The 25,578-nt window shown below is 37.7% G+C and overlaps 1 protein-coding gene across 5 annotated transcripts in view; it reads right to left on the reverse strand.

Moving 5' to 3' along the window:
• Positions 1-25,578, reverse strand: part of LPP (LIM domain containing preferred translocation partner in lipoma) — a 173,713-nt gene that overhangs the window by 57,999 nt on the left and 90,136 nt on the right. For 4 of the 5 annotated variants that reach the window (XM_072408256.1, XM_072408254.1, XM_072408255.1 and 1 more), the window contains one exon: positions 14,818-15,459. In XM_072408256.1, the coding sequence (XP_072264357.1) occupies positions 14,818-15,459 (642 nt within the window). Of the gene's footprint in view, positions 1-10,169; positions 10,311-14,817; positions 15,460-25,578 lie in introns of those variants that run through there. The other variant, XM_072408257.1, reaches the window with a different exon arrangement.

A 25,578-nucleotide genomic window follows, 5' to 3' on the forward strand; every position in this document is an offset into this window, starting at 1 on the left:
GGGAAAATAAATAAAACAAAAGAAAAAAAAAACGACAAAAAAATATGAATAGGCCTCTATGTGTGATATAAGCCTAAAGATGCAAGTCAAATGAATTTATATTTTATAAAACAGAATATAAATATAAAATAAAATAAATATATTTAAAAATAATATTTTAAATATATAATTAGTAAAAAAAAAATAGTGTATATTAGGACCTAATATCTAATGGCATGTAACATGTAATAAAGCAAAAATTACACAGCAGGAACTGTGCAATCAAGGCCACATTACTGTACAATGTGAACAAACACCTCATCTCTTAACACAGCATGAAAGCAATGTTATAACAGAATGACTCTAATGTGTTTGTAATATGTATTGATTCCTACAGAGGAACAATCACTCTAAGCAGCAGTCACTGCCTCCACCCACAAGGGAATCGATAGTGAAGATTTCCATTCTTATCAGCATGATGGCTTCTGGGGTCCTTCTTACTCACAATCTGCTTTCAGTGGCACAATATCTATGTGTGTCTGTTTATATCGGTCATTACATACCGCTAGCAAGGTGTATTTGATGGACTGCCAGTATTGCTACTTTCGTGGTGTCAATTTATGGACAGAGTATGTGGTACCCAAATACAAATTGCTTACCATAGTGTAGGCTGATTCTATTAACTGCAATGGGAATAAAAGTTTATCAACTTGCATTTTAACATTTGCCATTACCAACAGCATGCCAACCATTATATTGTAAGGTAGTACAACCAAACAGCAGTGTAGTTTTGCATGCTATAAACCATTTTGACTCAAACTGTGCACTTCTTTCATTTATTAACATAAAAAACATGTACTAAGGTTAAACTGTAGTATGAAGAAATACAGATAGAGGATAGGAAACATTGATTTACATTGACATTACATTAATGTGTGGTGCTACATGCCATTGCAATGACATCTTACATGTACGTGCCTGAGTTGTCAGCTGTTGACTGTACAGAAAACTAGTAGTGAATGTCTAGGTCTTCAAGGTCTACTTTTAGACCAAAATATCCTCACTAATAGATGAGGGTATTGCTGCAATCATTAGTAACTTGCTTGAGCTAACACTTATTATTAAATGTGTGAGAATTAGGAAAAATGGAATGAAATAGAATAAATACAATAGTATATAAGTCAGCATTATTCCAATCATCAAGCCTGCTTTTGTTTTCCTCTGTACACTCGTTTTCTTTAGAAGCTGCTCCTTTTCTTCTTACCGCAATAACGGTATATCAGAAGTGACACTGGAGTGATTCATTCCAGTCACAATGAAGCTCTTTCCAATGATTTATTTTAATCAGATAGCTGCCAGTCTATTCTCATTAGAGATCCAGTGTCTAACGGCATCTGACAATGGTACATTCAGTGTCGAGAGAGGTCTTGGCATTTTTACGTGACTTTCTGCAGCAAATTAAGATAATCAATTCAGCCAAGGATTAAACATTTCTACTTTACAAAATTAAGGTCACAAATGATTCTCTGTCAGTGGCAGAGTCACTGAAATACTAATCTCTATCATAAAGCATTTGTTTCTTACAAAGGATTTACCATATTTTACAGAAACAAACTAAACGCAACTGCTGAATTCCAGTGACAAGATAATTTTGATATATGTTCTGTAATGTACAGATGTATGAAGAACACATTGCAAAAGCCAAGTTATGTTTCACTGCTATTATACTCAGCAACATCAAATCTTTAATTTTATGTTTAAAAAATGGGAATAGAAAACAGAATGTCCAGAATTAAAATAAAATGACGAATCCTCATGCTTAAGTAAACATATATGATCTGCAGTAAGTATTAAGCCTGGTACACTATAAATATTGTTACTAACCATCACTAATAATCATATCCAGTGATCATAATCCGGTGATTTACCAGCATTAGGTGAAATGCTCCCATTATAAATGCAACCAATATAAATATATCTAAAAGAAACCAAAAGGGTTCAGCATATGCATGTTTACAGTATTCTGGTGGGACACCAATGTTATGACTGTGGTGTTGGGCTGGTCATTCACCCTGCATGAGAAAAAAACTTGGAAGTACTGACTTGGTTGCATATTAAAATATGGCAACACATGGCTTAACAGAAGATAAGAGAAGGCTTACAAGAAGATTTTTTAGTTTCATCATAAAAATACAGTGATGCACTAACCTATCTGGCTTCTGATACCCCATACAGTCTAATGCTTAGCATATGGGCCAGTTATAAAAACCAAATATTATAAAAGTTCATACTATTTGGATCTTTTTTTCCGTCTTCTATATTGGGATGAGTTTATCTTGAAAATACCTCCTTTAGCTAGGATGTGCTATTGGTGAATAGTGAAGAAAAGAGGTTGAAGTATTCCTTAAGGGCTTGTTTAGAACTTGTTTTTTTCATGGGTACTGCTGTGCTTTACCACAGACTAACGCCTGTGGTATGGTTGTGGTGCATTTTTTAAGATGTTTCATGCAGCATTTCAGGGTGGTCTGCAGCTCCAGCTGCTTCCCTTTGACCTCTGCATAAGCTTCCTGTGAAAGAAAACCACACTGCTCCATAAATGCACCCAAAGGCCCACAAAAAACAGCTCCTGAGTGCCAAGAGTTTTAAAATAGGTGCTGGGGACCAGTTAACCATAAAATTTCACAATAGCAGTCTGAACAAGACCCGTTTTACATGTTTTGACCTGCTTATTTATTATATAGTCGTGAACTTGGCTTCTTGCGTTGGTCATACATCACAGAAATGGATATAAGAGCTCATTTTTGAAAATTAATTGAGCACTTTATACAATTGTTGACTTTACCGTATGGACACTGTGCACTATACATTTAATTATGTTGGGGCATTTAAAACATTATGAATGTACCTAAATTATGGATGTTACGTGTTGTTTTTCTGAATTAATTGATATATATTTATATGGTTTTGGGTTTATTTTAGATAATAGGAAGTGATAAATATTTATTTATGCTTCCTCAAAAAAAAAGAAAACTGAAGTCACATATGGAAACTGAAAACAGAAGAGCAAAATCATCACAACTCAGAATGTGGCTCAGTATTGTTTATGGCCCCCACATACCTGTATGTACTCCAGACAGTCTGATTTATGAAAGCTCTCCAAGGCTGCAGAGGATACACTTTCATCAGTGAAGCTGAATGATCCAGAAAACCTGGAATGGATCTGGTCTAGAATTTAAAACATTTGCTAACAAATAGGAAACTTGGTATCCGTTCCAAGTTTGCTGGATTACCAAGCTTCACTGATGAAAGTGTATCCTCTAAAGCAGTGATTTTCAACCACTGTGCCGCGGCACACTAGTGTGCCATGAGAGGTGTACCGTGGGAAATTATCTAATTACCATTGTCGAGTGTCTGTGCTGTAGTGACTGGCAGAGTAATGTAATACTCTTCCATGTCAGTGGGTGGCAGTAGGTAACAGTTTTCTTGTTTATTCTTAGAGACAAAAGAATTAGCTACAGAGTGTCATTTTGTAACATTTTTGATTTGTGGTGTGCCGCAGGATTTTTTCAATGTAAAAAAATGTGCCGTGGCTCAAAAAAAGTTGAAAAACACTGCTCTAAAGCCTTGAAAAGCTTTCCTAAATCAGACCCAATGAATATGCTTTGAGGAGGAGGTTGATGGTGCCCTGGGAGAACTACTCTCAGACCCAGATCAGGGCATAATTAAGCTCCTGGACAGTCTGTGGTGCTACTTGAAGGTGTCAGATGCACAGATACATAGTGTCCCAGAGGGTCTGTATTGGATCAAAATCTAGAGAGGCCAGTCCATGGCATCAATCTCTTCATAACACCAGGCACTGCACCAACAGAAGGCTTTACAATCGTAAGGGGGAAACAAATGTTGAACCTGCCAATTATGGTGTTCTCTGGCTAATGCTAATTGAGATGTTCAGTAGCAGGCTGTGAAGTCAGCTCCCAATACAGGATGTAAGGCTAGCAAAGTCTCGTTCTGACCGTTTGGTCAGAAATATGAAAATTAGAAGCCAATTTGAAGTCATCTTGTAGGGCTCTGAAGCTGTTTCTCCTAGCACAAATGTGCAGATACCATTCTTGCTACTTGGTTGTTGCCCTTTTTCAGCCCTGACCAGCTCTCCTTGTATAAACACACATCACCTACTATGGAGCATGGAGGCAGGCTCCAAAAATGGGAGTGGGAACACAGCAACGCTTTATGTGACAGCACATCATATGGATGTGCCACTCGAGTATCTCGACTACCTGTGCAACATGAGTGGGCTGAAGGTACAGTGATCCCTCATTTTTCACGGTTAATGGGGACCAGAACCTTCCGCGAAAGCTGAAAAAACGCGAAGTAGGATTTCCCCCTAGGAATTTTTGTATGTATTCATATGTATGCGGGTACAAGAATGTTTTACATACAGTAATAAACATTAATCAACATTGCTTTCTGAGAGAGGCGAAGAGTTTTGTGTTGGTGGCGGAGGAGAGCGTCTCACTTGACTCGTAGAAGCTTTAGGCTCACTCGGAGACTCTTCTGCTGGAGGCGCTGACGGTAGAGCCGGGGGCTTTACCTTGGAGAGAAACATGGTGATGGGTAGTTGTCTTTGTTTTTTCTTTTCCTTCAAAATTCCCCTGTACAAGGACATAACCCCATCAACGCGATTGCTGAAATCGACAGCTCGAACCATATTGTCGTCAATGTCTTGTGCAAATTGTTGCATCGCTCTTGCCATGTTGCACAATTGTTGCAGATTCTCCAGGGTAAGGCCACGCTTTGCAGTTTCTTCTTCGTCTTCTTCCTCACTTGCAGACTTTGTCATCTCAAGGAGGTCTTCATCGGTCAGTGGGTCCGAGTGGCAATCGATAAGGGCGCTGATGTCTTCTTCCGTCATGTCGACAAATCCTTCATTCCTTATGATGTGAGCCAGCCTCACCGCCTTCTCCACCGCTGAGTGATGAACTTCTTCAGGAGTGAAGCCTGGATAGTCGTGCACCACGTTCGGCCATAATTTCTTCCAGCTAGACTTTATGGTCTCACTCTTCATGTCCTTTAATGCTTGCTGAATATTAGACAAACATGAGGCTGTCGTAACTGAGCCAGTATGCTTTCAAGGTGAATTCGTCATTGGCATCGTCAACTGCCGAGATGAGGCCCTCCATTGTGGAGCGAGTGTAGAGTGCCTTAAAGGCACAAATGACACCTTGATCCATCGGCTGAATTAGAGATGTAGTGTTCGGGGGCAGAAACTCTGCACACCGTCATATTGCAGGTACGCTGCATGGCCTCCTGCACAGTCCATCAGGAGGAGGACCTTAAAGGGGAGGCCCTTTTCAGCCAGATACAGCTTCACCTGGGGAATGAAGCAATGGAGGAACCATTCAAGGGTCAGAGCTTTCGTTACCCAGGCCTTGGAGTTATGCATCCAGAACACGGGCAACAGAGCCGTATTTTTGTTTTTTAATGCCCGTGCTTTTTTGGCTTTACAAATAAGGCCTGGCCTAAGCATAAAACCTGCAGCATTGCCAGCCATGATGAGAGTCACACGGTCTTTGTGAGCCTTGAAGCCTGGCCTCTTCACTTCGTCCTTGAAGAGGAATGTACGCGAAGGCATCCTCTTCCAAAAAAGGCCTGTTTCATTCATGTTAAAAACTTGTTCAGGGAGGAAGCCTCCCTCACTGATGAGGTTAGGAAACTCTTCCTCCACGTAACGACAAGCAGCATCGTTGTCAGCAGAGGAAGCCTCACCATACAGAAGCACATTTCTGAGGCCGTATCTTTTTTGAAATTTTTCGAACCAGCCTTTGCTGGCTGAAAAGCCTCGTCCTCGAGGAGGCGAATCACTCCTGGGAGCGCTAGTACTGGCTTGAGGTTCGTCAGCACCTTCTTTAGCCTCTTCATTGTCGTCATCGGGCAAGATTTGGTCGTAGAGAGCTTTGGCCTTTGTCCTGATCATATTAGTGTCCAAACTCACTGTCTTTTTCCTGCAATCCACAATGCCAGTGCAGCTTCCATTTTCACAATTCTGTTATTACACGGAGTTACCACACGTTTCGCTTCTTTATTGAAGGTTATTGAAGCAGTTTTGCGGATGTTTGCTTCCTCTTTCTTGATGTACCGCACTGTAGATTCATTCACCCCGTAATGGCGTGCTACAGATGCATTACTTCTGCCCCCTTTGATCATATCTAAAAGTTTCACTTTTTCGCTGATGGTCATCATCTTCTTCCTCTTGGGCGCACCGGAGGAAGCTTTCGCAGGGGCACAGCGCTTAGGCGGCATTATAAGGGCTTAATTAATAAAAAAAGTTATCGCCTAAACAAAACAAGTTATCACCAACACAACACTAAAATACAGTATGCGAGACAGTCAACATCATGGACAAGACTGGCGAGATACAACAAGAGAAGATGCTAGGTGAGGCTGCTATGATGCGCAGACAATCAACTCACAGGGATAAATACACTCGTACTCTCATTGGTGGATGTCGCACCGGAAACCAATCACGCACCTTTATGAGAGCCCGTGGTATGTACTCTGAGTCAACTCATCTCTTTGTTTGACATGCAGGGATCCTTCTCTCTCGCGCATCAACATGAAACAACGCTCCTTTCCACAATGTGGCTGCCGACATGATTGTATTTTTTCATTTTTATTTTTTGATGAATATTTTGGAAAAACCCGCGAAGCACTGAAGCCGCAAAACATGAAGCGCGAAGTGGCGAGGGAACCCTGTACTGCCTCATAGTTAGTCAGGAAGAATAAGGACTGGGATCCCAAGTATATCAATCACAGGTACACATCTATCTATGTTAATAGTTAATGCAAGACAAAATCTGACATGAATGGAACATGAACTCCAATTTATTACTATTGCTTTTTTTAGTGAATATATTATTCCTATTTAAAGAAAGCCATCAAAACAATGCATGATCCTGATCCTATACAGACACAGAAGCTGATGTTCTCAGGATACTCTCATGTCCATAGAGCAACATTCATTGGAAATGGCACTGAACTGTCAGTGATCGTAATGTGATGTGACTAAACCACATTGTAAATGACTATAATATATTAAGACTGTTTTGTCACTCGAGCAGAACACTGTGCCTGAAGTGCTAGTACTGTATCATCACTCTCTAAAGCACACAATGCCAATGAATAAAGCTCTGGCTTGCCTATTACCTGACTAGAACCTGGATACTGTCAGGATTTGTATCAGATGTGCTCCTAAATGTGTAGTGTGAAATCTGGCTAGTTTTTAAAACTGACCATCTGCACACCTAAAACATTATTTTAAAGTAAAATAATTTTACAATTTGAGTTAAAATTAAAAATAAAATGTCACCGTTCAATGTAATTTTTCACTTTTTCCTCCCTCTTCTCTAATATACCATTTTGGAGAGATTTTATGACCTGTAAATAAGCCTAATACTGCTATACCAACCTCACAACTTATGAAAGTCAAATAGAGAGGTAATAATGCTCAAACAATACCCATAGGCCCAGCCCAAAACTTGTCAAAACTAAGGACAAAGGACAAACCCGGCTCTAGCAGAACACAAATATAAAAACAGTAGAAGGAGAAAAGCCACAGAAAGGGGTGGGGGTGGAAGAGAACACATCCACATCCGGACCTAGGGATGAGTGGGTCCATGATACACAAGGATGTAATTTACTACAACAGTAGCAAAAAGAATTTAAGGCCACCCAACATATAACAGTTGTGTCGAGGACACTATATGCCAAAATGTATCCAGGGAGTCTGTTAGTATTGCTCTCATTTTTGAAGTTGGGAGGTAGGAGTAGCAAACCACCGGGCCTTTGCCATCTTAGCAAAAGTAAAAAGGTAACAGCTGGAATGGAGTACTGGTACAACTGGAAGGCTTGAGATTAAGGAGTACCTCTCCCTCTCCAATATCTGATAACTTGGGACCTGTTACAATCACAGAGTTAGAAAATGACCGACACCCAGCGAATAAAGGCGATTAGAAATTTGCTCATGCTAGCTCACTGCTCTTGAAAAAAATCACTGAAACAAGGTGACGTGATATCTTTAGGAAGCTATTTACAGCATGTTGAAGGCCTCTCCTATCAGCTACACTCTACCTGCATTGTGTAGAGAAGTCAAGAGACACACTGATTACATAACTGGGTCTAATAAGGTATGCAATAAAGATGGAAAGGTTTTAATTAATTAGGGTTAACCTGAACTATTGAATATTCTTCAGAACTCCCTCGCTGTTGGGTCTATTGCCAGTATAAAACAGCCATTTCAATGCATCCTGTGAAAACAGATTTACCTATATACAATGCACCACTATTCCAATTTACAAATTTTGTGTGGAACAGGCAAACATTCGCTAGTAAACAAATATTTCAGGTAGACATGAAATGCTGAACTCTGTAAGTGTTTTCTGTGTAATTAACTATGGACTCTCATGTAAAAAAAAATGTTAAAGTAAAAAGTTGGTAACAAATGTTATACTGATTACAATCGACCTTGTAACTTGCCATACAGATCTACTGTCAGCAGCAGTAATTCTCCGCTTCAGAGCATAAGCAGCTGATGATCACAACTTAAAGCCATTGAAATCCACACATAGATGATTCTGAAAGTTTTTACATAATTAAGTGTTCTCTGTTTACTGCATCTCCCTTGTGCCCTGCTAAGTGAGACCAAATCCTTTTCATAAAGTTTGTCTAGACGCTAAGAAATCAATGGCCTAGATTACTGAAGTAAACAATTTCTATCTCTGCTGAATGCAAAGGGTGAACCTAAGAAGTCCCAGGGCAGATGACAAGTGGTCTTTTAAAAAAAAAAAAATAATAATTTGAAAGATGCCTTCTATTGCCTGGCAAAATGCATACTTACAATGCAGGTTCTACCATCTACCTGCAAATTAATGAGACCATAAAGAAGAGCTAATGCTACATATAAAAGACTACTCCTACTAAAATAAATACCCAAATAGTATTATCATACTTCTTAGGGAGACCCCTGACTGATCCTGTTGCTATCTGACAGATAAAACAAAAGAGATGATTTTTTGGGCATTGCATTTTAACAGCTGGAGTTGACTTTTAAAGCATACATATGTGTTTAATACTTACCTAACACAAGGAAGTTATGTGCTAGCACATCAAGTCCATACCCATTTCAGGCACCCCACCAAGTCTTCCTACTGGGGAGCACGGCCAGATATTACAGTAAAAGGCCAACACACAAATATCAGAGGTGGGTAGGGGCTAAGCCAAGTACCCTGCAACGATGAGAGGTCCAAATCCTGTCATCACTGTATCCCCCAAAGCTATCATAAACTACAGAGTTTAAGGAGTCCACTGCGATCCTTTTTGGCCATTTGACAGCCTACCCCCTGCACATATGTAAGATTTACATTGGCTCCAGAATTTATAGCCTGCAATGTTGGGAATGCCTGGGCCTGCTCTAACACAGAACATGACAAGGATCTTGTGCAAACAAGCATAAGAGCTGCAGCAGCACCTATGTGCTAATGAGTTCTGGTGAATTGCTTTTTCATTGACACCACAGGTACCCACTGCCTCAATAGTCATTAAAGCAAAACAGGAGAAGATTACCCACATAGCAGGGTAGAACTGTGTCCAGGGATTATAAAGGAATAAAAATGTATCAAAACTAGTCTTACTTGTGGGTCTCTACCTTCCCATAAACTGGTCAATATACAAACAAATGTAAATTCTGTGGAATGCTACATAGTGTATTCCAGTCAATAACCTAATATTTATATCCTCTTATATATACTTATATCCTATTCTATACTTGTAAAAATGATTTATCTGCTTTTAGAGGTGCCCACACCCCTACTTTTTTCATTGCAGAGGGTTAATGACATCAATTTAGCTTGGACAGAGTCAGCTGCCTGAAGATTAAGGACGGCTTTTTAACACCATAAAACACCAAAAAGTTTTATTACTAGTAATTAAATAATTTAAAAAATAAAACTAATAATAGCCAGACAAAATGATCAGCAATGCAAAATCAACTTTTGACATTTCAGAAGCCGGGAGACGTGTGCGGGGAGTTTACAAAGCTCCACTGCGGTCACCAGGTTACTGAAATGACTTGTGCATTATTGTTGCTTTTAGCAGCTATGCTGTTGTTAAATCTAATTCCCTCTACCAATACTTACCTTCAAATCAGTGCTTTACATCTGTAATTTACTGACGCTGGCCAATCTTTTTTCATTTCCGGACACAAACACAAAAGAGACCTCTTGTCTGAAATTATACAGAATACAATGCACTAATGTTCGCTCCTATGCTGATGTCCCTCTCACCATCCTCTTCAGACAGGCTTTTTCTGGCCGCAGAACACATTGTACTTTAGAGATAATTGACTTTGGAATATGATGTTGTTTATACAAAAACAGTTCATACCAAATTCAGTAGCAGACTCCTCAGCACAAACTTGTCTTATATGTTCCAGACTGCAGCCTATGCCTATGTATACACCTGATAAATATCTATTACTCCTTGTCTACATGCATAGTCCACCGTGTAGCCAAAAAAGAAAGGACATAATTAGGAAACAAAGAACTTTGCAAAAAGGTGGGGTCAAAATCATTTTGTAATGTTGATAACTAAGACACAGAAAAGATAACTGTATAATTCTAAAGTGCATCTGTCATGAGATAAATATAGGGCTGACATATTTGTTCTTGATTTCAAAATACTAGATGTCTGGCTTCTATACATCAGGCCACAATACTGCCCCTTTTGAAATCTCTTCCCAAGAACAAGTACAGGTCCATACACATATCCACCATGTCTTCGTTCAGGTAGACAATCATTTATGCTAAATACATTTTTAGTGCCTAGTTTACATACATAAATTCTAAATTTTACAAGTTTTCTACACATCATGTTATAAAACAAACATGGAGGGCAGTGTCCAGGCATGACATGTGATTCTAAATGGCACCCCAAACATACCTTGCCAGCTTGCTGTGCAGGACTCAATATTATAGTTCTGTGCAATACCATCCGTCTCATTCCTATCGTGCCTCAAGCAGTGTTTCCTAGTGGCAGTCATTCTACATATGAGTGGTAAAAGACATATCCTCAATAGAGATGTATTGTTTCTAAACTTAAATTGTTACTTACTGTAACTTTGGTCTAAAATTTCTACCAAAACCAAACTAGGGAACAGTCACATAGAAATGTGTAAACATGAAGCCTTAGACGGCTGTTACGGATACTTTTGCAAAACATCTTTGTACATGAAATAGGCATGTCAAAGTATGGGTATTTTTTTAACTCGTCTTTGGTGCAAATCAACAATGCACCCATTATTTATTGGGGAAACTCCTGACTTTTCTAATACTGATCATTTGTGTTGTAGCCCAGTATATGTTTCCCTTGACCAGTGTGCACCATTTACAAGAATAGAAATCATAAACTGTTGCTGAAAGTAACAGATGAAAACACTGAGATAAAACCACTAAAATGCCCTGTTCAGCATGACTGCATACACATTATTTAGGCACTGTGTGAAATGAAGGCAGGATGACTGAGTGTATGGGATTCCTAAACATAAGGAGATGAGGGAAATGCAGAGAAGATCTATTTTGGGATTAAAGAAAAATAATGACTTGCTTACTCTAATCTTCTGCACTCCTCCCTAGCAGTTTTGAGATGCTGGAAGTCGGAAGCCAAGCAACAGACGTATGTAGATACACAGATACTCAGAGGACAATACAAGCCAAAAAAAAAATGGTTTACATTTCTTTGAGCTTTGTTGGTAATATACCACATGGACAGTTGTTTGCCAGAAAACCAGAGTGAAATATATTTCATTCAGTGTAATTCATTATTCCCAGTGGAGGTATGCTAAGCATTGGCACTGATGCAATAACACTTCAAGAGCAATGTAAAATATTATTTTCCTAATATTATGATTTTTTAGTAGTAGAACATGTGTTGTTTCCTCTTTTTACAAAAAACACCAGCATGGCACACCGGCATGGACACATGGTTTAGCATCCCCATGGTTGAATAGCCAGGATCATACAGTATTTCCCATTGTAAAACCACCCCATGTACCCAAGCTCAGTCCCCGTCAAAAAAAAAAGTAAATTAGATTATGGGGACACCCATGAATAACTTTCTAGTATTCATCTATGTACTACTATATAATTTGTGTTATTTCTTGCTCCTATATTATATTTCTCATATGCCACCTTCTGCAATACACACAGGTATACAGGGAAATATATTGTTATAAACATTAATAAACAGCCAACGCTTCTTATTCCATATCTCATAAGGGACAGGATTTTTAGTTTATAAAGTTAAGTTAAAGTCTCTAGTCATAGTAAATTGCTGGCGAAAAGACGATTGCTTACATGTGTTAACAAGTAAATCTGCTTCACAATCTGTTGCGTTTCCTGGTCTTTGCTGTAGATTATCCAACATTTAACCTAATCAAGATGTTCTTTCCTAGCATTATTGCACATTCACAGGCAGCTTTGCACAATTACTTGTCTTGGCTTCATGTTTTTTAAACATTCTTTGCTTATCAAGATTTGTCCCCAACATAGGAAACTGTAATAAGATCACCAACATGGACACAGGAGCTTAGCTCTGTTCAAACAACAGCCAGGAACTAAAACACAATTTTCTTAACCTTGGTACAAATCCTCACTTTAGTCCTCATTTGCCAGCGATATTTCTTAATTTCTTGTCAGCTGCTAAAATTGGCCTTTATTCTGCTGTTAGTTATTTACCATGGAAGACATTTATCCCACATAATTCGTTCCTGGGAATAGCTTACATAAGTGTAACTTTCCATGCACAAATCATTTTATATATCTTTCCTGGTATTTTGTAATAATGGATGAAATACATTATGAATGTTCCATGGAAACCTCTGCATCAAAGACATATATTGGTGTTACCCAACATAGGAAAACTGATTTTTGTCTTTTTAGAACAACAAAGAGACTCTGTCTGTTTACTAAATAAACCATAATGTTCACTGTCAGCTGTAGAAGAGGGAACATATTCACCACCCTGAATTTTGTTTTTCTTTACTTTTCTATTGTTTCAGAACTCAACACTTCAACAAGGTCCCTGCTGTACACTATGGTTTCAATTCTCTTATGTTACCTCTTATTCTCACCCCTATGTGACCGCAGAATCCTGTAGTGTAGTGACACAGGATTTGATAAATTAAAAAAGTTCTCAATGGGGGGGGGGGGGGGGGGCGCATTTCTGGAAGTGTTGATTGCCTAAAATACTGACAGAGCTAGAACAAAGCAAAGACTAGAGCTCTCTAAAACTGGAGAGGATACACTTTCATCAGTGAAGCTGGGTGATCCAGCAAACCTGGAATGGATTTGATCTAGGACTGAAAATATTTGCTAACAAAAAGAAAAGCAAATGACTTTTAAGGAATCCATTCATTCGGGGTAAAAAAAAAAAAAAAAAACAAGCTGAAAGCGGTAACCCTGAGCCACACTTGGGGTAGCTAAAACAATAAAAAAAACAATAATAAACACTACGTTACCTGGTCCGCCAGCGTCCTTATTCACGATCCCCGTCCCCTCACATCCTCCGGCCAGTGTCCTCTGCATCTAATGAATCACCCGGGAGATGTCAGGGTGCATTTGGGAGTGGCGGGAATTTCAAATTATTTTGTATAGCATTCAATACAAAATAACTGTATTGATTGCAATAGAGTGGATTTATAGGTCTAAAAGCCGTACATTGTCTTTCATGCAAATTTATTTTACACTATAATATAATAGTATGTGTATAATATTTATTTTTTTTAATTTAAAAACATTTTTTTAATTTATTATTTTGACATGATTTTGTGTTTCAAACTTTAATATACCCATACCATTATAATATTAAATAGATTTTCATGAAAAAAGGCTTTTAGACATATAAATCTGAACAGAAATGAACTGCCCAGAAGGTTAAATCAGAACCATTGACTCTTAAAGAGGTGTGTATAGTACCCTTTCAATTGAAATGTACAATGTTACTGTAATATACAATAACAATTTGCCTTTTAGAAAGAGCTTGGGACGCTATTGGTGTTGTGCAGTGACAATACACAGCTTGATAAAAACAAGCAACACAACAGATTCATATGTGATAACAGGGAACTGTAAAGATTAACTAAAGAAAAAAAAAGAAGTACTAACAACATACCCTAAAAAATCTCTGACATTTGAGATTACTGCAGTTGGCCCCCAATGAAGATATTATCAGAAAAGTAGACAGAGTGATCTCTCAATGTCTGCTAATCTCACCAAAGATCTGTTTATTTATAGCTATGGTTGCCCCAATATTACAAAGATTATGTACCATTGTTACTTTTATGGCTTCCCTTTTTTTGGGAAAAAGATAAAAATAATAACTAAGTATCTCTTAACACTGCCAATAAAACTGAATTTGGCCAGAAAAATCAAACAAAACATATCTACCCTTATAAATATGAGAACAACTTGGGACTTAATCTACATATAAGCTTAAAAGAAGAAATTCTTCAAATTCCACATTATTATTTTCAGTTTCCTTGTTTCAGAAAGCAACAGGGTAAGTGGCAAAAAATACCCTATATTGTATATATTTTATTGTAGATAAAAATAACTTTTTTTTTTTCATTTTTTAACATCGTGAGCTGCAAATAGAAAAACAAATCAATGTTAACTTTTTTCCTTATAGACTGAATAAAAAAAAAAAACAAACAATACAACTAACTTCTGAACAGGATAGAAAAACATAACTTATCGATTTAGGAAAATAAAAAGCCTTTATACTACCTACCTTTGGTTGCGGTGGTGGAACATATGGTTGATCGGTGATATATGTCTTCTTACTATTAGCAGGTGGATAGGCACCGGGGGGCTGCTGGCCTACAGCAGGTGTTGGAGCAAAAGCAGGTTCTGGTTTCCATCCTCCTTGGTGTGCATATGGAATCTCAGAATTGTTTCTTCCTCCATAGGTTTGTGCTGGTGGATAGTAGGGATCTTGATACTTCACCTGGTTGCCCTGGGAATAGCCATAGCCAGGGTCTGCATAACGTACAGGCTGAGGTGGAATATATTCAGGTTCACGAGGAATTGTAGATTTTTGTGGAGCATAGTATTGGTTAGGGGCAACATTTATAGGTTGCCCTGGTTGGGGACCAGGTGGAACGTACTGAGGGCTGGGTTGAGCAGACTTAACGTTGTATGTGGGTCGGTTAGGAATGGAAGCAGTGGCATAAGGTGCAGGGACAGGCTGAGACCTCTGCGTTATAGGTGACCCAGCAGGAACCGGTTGGGATGTAGACTGTGGCTGTGGTTTGGCTGCTGTTTTCTTTGTTGCTGTCAGTGGTGGCTGGTTTGGAATAATCATCCTCTTGTGGCCTGTTACTGGAGTTCCTGAGGAAGGATGAGTCAATGTCCCAGTTGTGGACCCAGTACCCTATTAAAAAGAAAAAGAAAAATGTTTTCTGCATTGTGTTTTATTACACAAAGAATTTTTGTATACACAGAGAAAAGTATTTTGTAAGGAAAGCCAATCGCTGAAAAAATGTAATATTCACTGAATCGTCAACAAGTGGAGGAAAGCCAGGAAAGATTAGGTAATATACAGTAAATATTCAAAGAAGAGATGATAAATTGAAAGCATTGCTTAGGTCATTTAGACACTAAAATACGGTTAAATATGCAATAACCATCTCTCTGACAATACTGACTTAGCCTTTTAGGTATTTTGCATACTGTACGATACATAAAAAATGGATAAATTCCCTTTTAAAAAGACAGACTTTACTAGAATTGTTTACTGTTATCTACAATATGAAGAATATTTATTTCAGAACATGATTCAGCGTTTTGTTCCATTTTAAAGTCATTCTTTTTTGTTAGCAAAATAAAAAATAGAATTCCAAAACCAGCACAAATTTCTTCCTAATTTTAATATACAAACAATTACTAGCAGGCACAGACTATTCCAAACTGGTCAATGTTACCTAATGCTGCCATCTAGCCAGAATAAAATAATAAGGTTTGCCATGTGCAAGCTTTGCCATAATGAAGGTGAATGAAAATAATTCAAATCAACTTTTAGCTTGTGATCCATGAGAGCTTTCACAGCCATTTAAATTTCATGAAGTCAGACGAATGGCATAGTGATTGTGTAAGTCAGATTTAGTCTTAAGTATTAAACTGGGGAATGTTGCTGAAATTTCAATAAAACCAGGAACCCTATTGGTTTCATACACTAGAGTTTAGTTTCATAAATCAAAGCCATATCTAAAAAATTGTCACCAAATGTCTTCATTTTAAAGCTGCAAAAATAAATAGAAAAGGGTCTAATCAGTGCCCGTGGGTTCCAGTAAATTTAATGTACAGAAATTACTATTACTTTTCACGTATGCTCCAAATGTTAACAAGCAATCAAGTGATGAAAATATTAAAAGTCTGCAAACCCCCTAAATGGGTCTAAATACAACAAAATGAATATCAGGAAGTGAATAAAGCAACATTCTTAAGAGCTATAGCACATGAAAGCTGTTGGTTGTAAAGACAATGCAAAAGTCTTACCATATGTAAGTATAACTATCAACAAAAGTGTAAAAAAAATTAAAAAAATTACACTTAATGTGGTATAGTTACTCAGATGCTATGTACTAAGTCATATTCTTTATCAATGGAATATATTCCTCTTAAGTTACAAAAGCAGTGTCTACTTCCTGTTTTTGAACATTGGTATTCCAGTATAGGAAGCCTTTTTCAAGTGACCATCAAGATTAAAGGGCATAGATCCACTGACCACCAATGTAAAGGGACACTTTTCCACATTTCCTTGTAACTATTATTACTTTTTATATTACTCCTATAACTTACATACAGAGCAAATAAGTATCTTTTGTGTTCTCAAGATACACATCTAAGAGAAGATTTTACACAATTTGAAGGAATTTTTCCCACATTCCCTTGTTTTTTTGTTAAATAACCATGCTTAGTATATGTATCATGGATTGAAGATAACATACCTCATGCCTAACTAAGTATATATTATGTGATGTATTTTAATTTGTACAAGATATCAATTCCTCCTATGTAGTAGGAAAATTATTTTTAACCAGCAAGTTGGGACATGGTTCATGTACATTTAAGTGTTTATTTATTTTAAAAAGAAAATACAGCATGCATCTAAAGCAAATTAACAAGGAAATCGGGAATTGCCTTTTGTCTGCTTCAAGACAAAAGCAAAATTTTGCATCCACAAAGCTTAGAGAGAATTCCTTGCAGGCTGCGCTGTTAGTATTATAAACACATAAAAAGATGCAACTTGTAAAGTTTCTAACATCTATAAAAATAAAAAGCATAGTTACAGCAAGACCAAAAATCTCATAGAAAGGATATATTTAAACTGCAATTTTGTAATGTAGAATTAGATGTGTTTTAGACCCGAGGAAGGGCCGACGTAAGCCCAAAACTGTTCTCCTATAATCACACAAGCCTGATTGTTCGGGAGTTTTCAAATATCCTGTGACTTGGTGACTCTTCAATAAAGTGCTGCAACCCACAGGTTAGTGTTCATTCTATTTTTTACTAAGTAGGCCATTTAGGACTTTACTGCCTTGCACCGTGCTGTAATTCTTTATTTACCCAAACATGCTTACAGGAAAGACCTGGTATTTAAACAGGTTCTACACAATATAGTGTAGGATGAGACCAACTTTATCGTGTGTTTAGTACTCCTTTAAGATAATACATACCTGTCCATGTTCCACCATCTTCTTCCTTCTTTTCTTCCTGAATACGCTCTTCAACCATTTCGACTGGCTAGGCCGAGATGATGTAGTTCATTTAATCCTGGCATGCACAGGGGAAGCTTGGATTGCGGGTATTCTGGCATGTGCAGCTCAGCTTTTTTTTTTTTTTTCTTTTTTTTTTTTACAGATAGCTGGAGTGATCAGACAGGTAGGAGAGATTATTGTAGAAGGGACATCGTTTGCCCCTTTCTGCAATAATGACCCCCCTAAATGTGCATTTTTTTCAAAAAGTGGAACTTTAGTTCTGCTTTAAAAAAAACACAGAAAAGCAAGGTTACAAGACTAATTAAAATTTTAAAACATATTGACAAATATTTTGTTAGTTCACTGATGTTTTCATACTATTTATCTATTTGCTTGGATAAAACCAATACATACACCTTCAGTTGAAGGAGCGTCTGTACTGTGATCATGAGTAAGCGGAGGCAGTGGGGTAAAGGCTTGACAAACAGAAGAAAGGCTCTTTGACTGCATAATCACTTATGCTTATGACATGGCCAGTTTCTTCTTGGTGTCTGCCACCTCCGCACTGCATTTGACAACTCCCTATAGGGATGACATAGCAGAAGACCCAGCTGTATTTGCTGCTAACATACAATATGATTACATACAAACATATAACATACAAATCTGACTTTTCATAGCAACCAAAGAAAACATTGCTTTGTTACACATTGCTGATTAAAGCTCCCACGTACCTATAAATACTGAAGAGATGCAGTTTGCAGTCAGGTGTTCTACAGGTATATTTTAGCATCAGACTACTTCACTTTCAGTGAAAAAATCTGTCATACAGACTTTAGCCATTACATTTCTGTTTATAGGTAAATTAACATGAGGTGGAATGTTAGTTTCTGGGAAAGCCTCTTTATTATTGTGTGGTTCGCAAACTGCATAATTGGATGGACTGCTAATGGATTTGAACATTTTCATAAAAAATCAGGTCACAACTACTCTGCATTTTACTAATAGGCAAGCATTTGATATTTTTACATGACATAATGTAAACAGGAGAGGTCTGACTGCTCTGGGAAAGCTTTAACATCTGGTCAGTGCAGACATTATTAGTGAGGCATGACAGAGCCATGTCTTGTTCCTGCAGAATGCATTGAGCTGGAGTGATGTTGCTACAGCAACGAGGCGTGCTACATTAAGCTGTATCTTACTGCAGATGTTCTTAACTTATCAAGCATGTTTTACATGTTCACATTCTGTGAAAGTGATGCTTAACTTTGTTACAGAAAGATGACTTCTGGCCTAATTAAAGAACGGAGGTTTACTTAAAGCAGAGCTGCTGAAGTCACTTCATACAAATAACAACTTCCCAACCAACCGTATGCAGACAACCTTAACAAATGATGTTTTATAATTGTGACCCGCAATTTTAATAAATATCCCATAGACACCCACCAACTTTGAATCCGAATAATTCTTTCAAACATATTCTTCCTTACAAAGCAGCACCAGGCCTCTATCAAGAGTATCTATTTATGTGGTCTTCTTAAGACTTTACAGATTATTTGATTTGTAAAGTGGGCTGAATGAAGACAAAATAATTGCTTGAGAAAATGAATATAATTGCAGAAGCAGTTATGATATACCCAATATAACTTGCTTTACTGGTGATGCATGGGTATATCATGCAACAGTATATTTCCCTAATAATGCTGCATCTCAAAATATCTGCAATCATCAACCTAGAAACCAATACTAACCTGTACACACTGCACTTTGACAGCAACCAGTCAGACTACTTGTAGCTTACTACAGCTCAACCTAAGGCTGGGTCTACATGGACGTTTTGTAAAAAGGCATGTAAACGTTCCTACTGCGTTTATAAGCGTTTTTATGCACTTATTCTAACGTTTTAAAACTTTTTTTAAATGCTGGAAAAAGCTGAAAAACGTCTATGCCGCGTTTATCCGCGTTTTACCGCGATTTACCGCGATTTTACAAGCGTTTAGCACTTGGTAGAAATGCAAACTGTCACCCTGGGCAGTGATTTCTGCAAGTACAGGAAGTACATACATCCCTGCATACATGTGATAATGTGATCATGCAACAGTACAGTGACAAATGTAACAGTATACACAGAATAGAGTGAAAAGAGTGCAAAGTGAAGCACAATTAAAGACAATGACTACACAAGTGATAATGAATGACATCATTTGCAGGTGTGAAAAGCACCAAAAGCAAACACAATGGCAGACAATGTCACACGTGCCAGGCATAGGTGTTAATTTTTAACAGCATAGTACATGTAATTATTAATGCATGACACATGGAATAGTGACACAGGACACAGGCTATTGTTAAAACGTTTGTAAAAGCCTCCATTGAAATCAATGGAAGCTTTTTTATTGACAATTTCTAGCATGCATAAACGCAGGAAAACGCTCCCATTAAAATCAATGGACGCGTTTTCCCGCGATTTCCCGCGTTTTCCCGCGATTTACCAGCGTTTTAATTTTTTAAACGTTGCAAGCAACGTTTAAAATAAAGCTCAAAAACGTGCCTGAAGGAAACGTCCTGGTGTAGATTAGCCCATTGGAATGCATGGGGACTTCAAACAAGGGCTTTAAAAGCCTCAGGTTAAACGCTGGGGAAACAGTCCGTGTAGACTAAGCCTAAGTCATTTTTATGCTAAAAGGCTGCTGAAAAAAACAGGATACACAGTTGCATGTGTTTGTATGCACTTTAGCTGACTTCCCTAGTAAATCCTTCTGAAAAAGATAGAACACTTGTCAGAAGCCATACTTTGCCAGCTGCATGCTGGAAGTTATTTTTAGGTTGCCTAACATTACCAACATGAAGTTTTTTTGAAATTATTTTTATGCAGAAGTGGGAAAATGCACATCTGGAGGAATGCCAGGGATGCCTAAATCATGAAACAACTATCTATAATAGAACCAGTGGGTTTATAGCAGTCTTTTCCTAGACTATACTTTATTTAACTATATATTCTGATATAATAATATCATAAGTTCCTTTATTGAAAAATGGGTTACATTCCTTTTGCTCTGCTTTATTAACCTGGAAACATTGAGATCCACTCAAACCACTGCCCATATGTGATCCTAGAGATAATACCTGTTTTTAATAGTAACTCTTTTCAATCAGAAATGTAAGATAATCTCGTAACATGAGTACGAAATGAATACTATGAGCAGCGATTTCCCCACACATTTCATGATAGATCTTTGTAATAAAATGTTTTCTTTTTTTTTTTTAATAACACTGGGGAACAATTTTGAAAAAAAATTTTGTTGACTTTAATTTTTAAGCTCATTTACACTAAAATAGGTATGCTGATTCCGAAAGTGTAGTTAGTTTTCTTCTATCACATTAGGTTTTTCTCTACCGCTTATAATAATGCGATTACTGTACCGTGGAATTGTATAGGCTATTCATTTACACACAAGACAGTGTTGGTCAGAGGTTGTTAGCTGCTCTACGTAGTGAATAGGCAAAACTTATTTTTCTAATTACACACGTATTTTCTTTCTTTCAGATCATGTCTGGCTCTGCTGTTTCTCGTTGTATTTCCTAAACAATCCTGATTTATTTTGTTATATCTGTGGCAGTTTCACCATTCCCAGTCCAAGGGCAAACATCAGCATATTTGTTGAGCAAGCCTATTTGGCATATTTCAAAGTTAAACTTGGTGATCAAGATAAGTCTTGGGTCCCTCATAAGGTGTGTAAACTGTGTTGAGGGTTTATGGATGTGGACAAAGGGAACACGTGATAAGATTCCATTTGGTATACCTATGGTTTGGCGAGAGCCAGGAGATCATTTCAATGACTGTTACTTTTGTATAGTGAAACCTTCAGGAGATAACAAGGAAAATAAATGTAACACAGAGTATCCTAGTCTACCATCGGCTATACACCCAGTGGCCCATTAAGATGAAGTCCCAGTGCCGGTTTTCTTTACACTACCCTCTCTTGAAGAACATGGTTATGGTGATGAACTAGGTAAACTAGGTGACAATGATGAAGAGTTTGAAATTGAAGAAGACTCTGTTTGTAAGGGATTTGATCAGCATGAGTTGAGTGATTTGGAACGTGGCTTTAGAACTCCTAGCACCAAGACTGCGAGAGAAAAACTTACTTGAAAAAGGAACAAAGTTATCGTACTGTTGAACCAGTGAAATGGAATTTCTGCAGTACTTTACAACAGACAGTTGCTTTGTGTACTGCCATAACATACCTGGTTTATTGGAGGAATTGGGAATTCCAATCCATAACTCAACTAAATGGCGACTATTCGTCGAGAGCTCAAAGCAGAGCTTAAAGTGTGTCCTCCTTCACAATGGCAATATATTTGGGCCAGTCCCAATTGGCCATTCAGTTTCTCTTTGTGAAGAATATGCAGACATTAAGAGTCATTAGGTTGTTGCAATAACACAATTGGGTCATCTGTGTTGACCTTAAAATGGTATGCTTCCTTCTTAGTCAGCAACGCAGATACACCAAGCACCCCTGTTATCTGTGCATGTGGGATAGCCAAGCTCATGAGAGGCAATGGGTGGAAAAGAATTGGCCTCCAAGATCTGCCCTAAAACCAGGTGATACAAACATTCTACATGAGCCACTTGTTGATAGAAAGAATAATTTATTCCCGCCTCTGAACATGAAACTGGGACTGATGAAGCAGGTCGTTTAAGCTTTGCCAACTGAGGGAGACTGTTTCAAGTACCTAATTTTGGCATTTCCTAGTATGTCATTTGAAAAAATAAAGGCCGGTGTGTTTGATGGTCCACAGATTCGGCAGCTCATCAAAGATGAACATTTCATCAGGACAATGTCAGAAGTCCAAAAGAATGCTTGGCTATCATTCAAAGCCATTGCCAAGGACTTTCTTGGAAACACACGAGCAAATAATTACACAGAAATTGTCCAGATACCCTTGGGAGACCTACAAAATGCTTGGTTGCAATATGAGCATCAAGGTGCATTTTCTGCATAGCCATCTTTCTAACTTCCCGGAAATCCTTGGTGCAGTCAGTGATTAGCAAGGTGAACCATTTCACCAAGGTTTGAAAGTCATGGTATCAGAGTAGATGGGATGTACATATCATGGCTGACTATTGTTGGAGCATCTGGCGGGATTGTCCTAACACTGAACACTCCAGGAAAAGCTATAAGCATAAATTTTTACCTTAACCGCTTACCCAATTATTTTTCAAATGTTTTACTGTAAAAAAAATGTCCTAGAGTAACAAAAAATCCTTTGTATGAAGAAAGAAATGTAAATAAACAGTACATTCAAGTTATTTCATTATTCTTTCATGTATGTAAAGTTTGTATGTTTTTGACAAAAATGGAAGGTACCCTGTATCGTAAAAACTGAATGTGATAGCAAAAACTGTGGTCATTTCTGGATTCACCACCCAAAAATTAGTAAAAAAAACGTGTAAGATCTAACCAAACAAAAAATGCCTTCCCCAGTGAAAGAAAATCCCTAATTCAGGAGGACAGACAGCCATTAAAAAAAAATTTTAGTGTGGGGAGACCTTAGAACCCCTGTAAAAAGTTGTACTGCTGCCTGGGACCCCCAGGGTTTCCTTTCACTAGCATTCTGCCAAAATCTTCACAATGGCAATACAGATAGCAATATTAAAACCTGACTCTACATTAAAGAAAAGGTCCATTCCCATTCTAGCATTTAAGGTTGATCACAAATGTAAGATAAATGCCAGTTAACAGCATATGCTTCTCTGGTGGCAAAGACATTTGAGAAAGACTGTGGAGCTGATTTGATCATTTATGACTAGTGTAGGCCCCAGAAATATTATTATTATTATTATTATTAGTAAACAGGATTTATATAGTGCCAACATATTACAGTGCTGTACATTAAATAGGGGTTGCAAATTACAGACAGATACAGACAGTGACACAGGAGGAGGAGAGGACCATGCCCCAAAGAGCTTAAAATCGAGCAAATCTAAGCACACAACAGGAGAGGGGAGAATGGTGGGTAAGTAGTGGGGGTTTTAGGAGAGAGAAGGCAGTGGGTAGGCAAGTTTGAAAAGATGGATTTTGAGTGCTTTTTTAAAGGAGCAGAAAGTACGAGCAAGCCAAATCTTTCTTTATAGGTTTACAGAATAATTGAGTAACTAAGGGCTCTTTAATACTAACCCTACACCAGTAATATCTGCTTGGCATCAAGCAACACATAATCTTTGGTTAGAACCATGTGTGTTCCAATGCATATGGTTCATGAAAAGTACTGAAAGAAATTGTATCTGGAGTGATATCAATATTTAAACTTCACACATATTAAGGCCAGGCAAATACTAAAAGTTACTAGGCTAAGTGGCTGTCGCCTAGCCTGTATTTGCTTTGTGACACACTGTTCTTCCAGTCCATATTTATCCTTGTCAAACAGTGAATGAAAGATGGCTCGAGGAAAGTTACAGTACAGTATGTTCCACAGCAGGTTGCAGCCTGCTGAGGATTTAATGTATAACGAGACGCAGAGACAGAAATCAATAGTGTCGAGTATGCTGATGTCAAATGGAGAAATGTCACTTGCGGGAAAGCAAAGATGACCGTGAGTTATGGGAACATAATACAGAACAGGGAATAGTATGACAAGCTGCCCTGAAATAGGATGTAACAGTGTGACTTGTCAAAGACTCTTTATGTCCTCGACATGTAACAAGTACATACAGAGACAAGCAAATATAATCAATATAAAGAATAATATGTAATCTAAATGTGAGTTTTAATGCAAACAAAAAGTCAAATATTGTGACATATAAATCAAGTAACATAAACCAATGTGAGCTACAGAAAATACAATTCTATTAAAAAAATGTAATACATAAATATTGTTGCTACTAGAATGGTAATATATTACCTGTCAAGAGAACAATATGGGAACTACTACCTGTACTGCTTTGTTTGTATTTTTAGGCTTAGGGGTTACTATCTGTGTCTTTCCTAAACCTGGTCTAGAACAAGTATGTTCATATCAGATGTCCTTACACTGGCTGGTGTACAGTCACTGATCCGCTAGTTACTTATGGATTAAATACAGGTGCATCTAAATAAATAGGAATGTCAATAAAAAGTTATTTATTATAGTAATTAAATTCAAAAAGTAAACTCAAATATTATGTAGACTCATTACACACAGATTGATACATTTCATTGTTTCTTCTCATTTTGCGGATTATGGCCTTCAAGTAATGAAAACTCTAAATTCAGCATTTCAGAAAGTTAGAATATTGTAAAAAAGTTCAATATGGTAGACTCATGGTGTCTCACACTACTCAGCTAAATAACCCCAAAACACCTACAAAGGTGTCCTGAGCCTTTAAATGATCTCTCAGTTTGGTTCAGTAGGCCATACAATCATAGGGAAACAAATGACTTAACAGTTGTCCTGAAGACAGTCATTGACACCCTCCACAAGGATTGTAAGCCACAAATGGTCATTGCTACAGAAGCTGGCTGTTTACAGAGTGCTGTATCCAAGTATATTAAAGGAGAGTAAATTGGAAGGAAAGAATGTGGCAGAAATAGGTGCACAAGCACCACATACATATGTATCCGGGACATGGGCTACAACTGTTGCATGCCTTGTGTCTGAACCAATGGTCCAAAGTCCTCTTTCCAGGTAAAAATTTATTTTGCATTTCCTTTAAAAGTTAAGGTCCCAGAATCTGGAGGAAGAGTGGATAAGCACATAATCCAAGTTGCTTGAGGTTCAGTGTGAATTTTCCACAGTTAGTGATGATTTTT

Source organism: Pyxicephalus adspersus, chromosome 4 (assembly GCF_032062135.1).
Source record: "Pyxicephalus adspersus chromosome 4, UCB_Pads_2.0, whole genome shotgun sequence".
Lineage (NCBI taxonomy): Eukaryota > Metazoa > Chordata > Amphibia > Anura > Pyxicephalidae > Pyxicephalus > Pyxicephalus adspersus.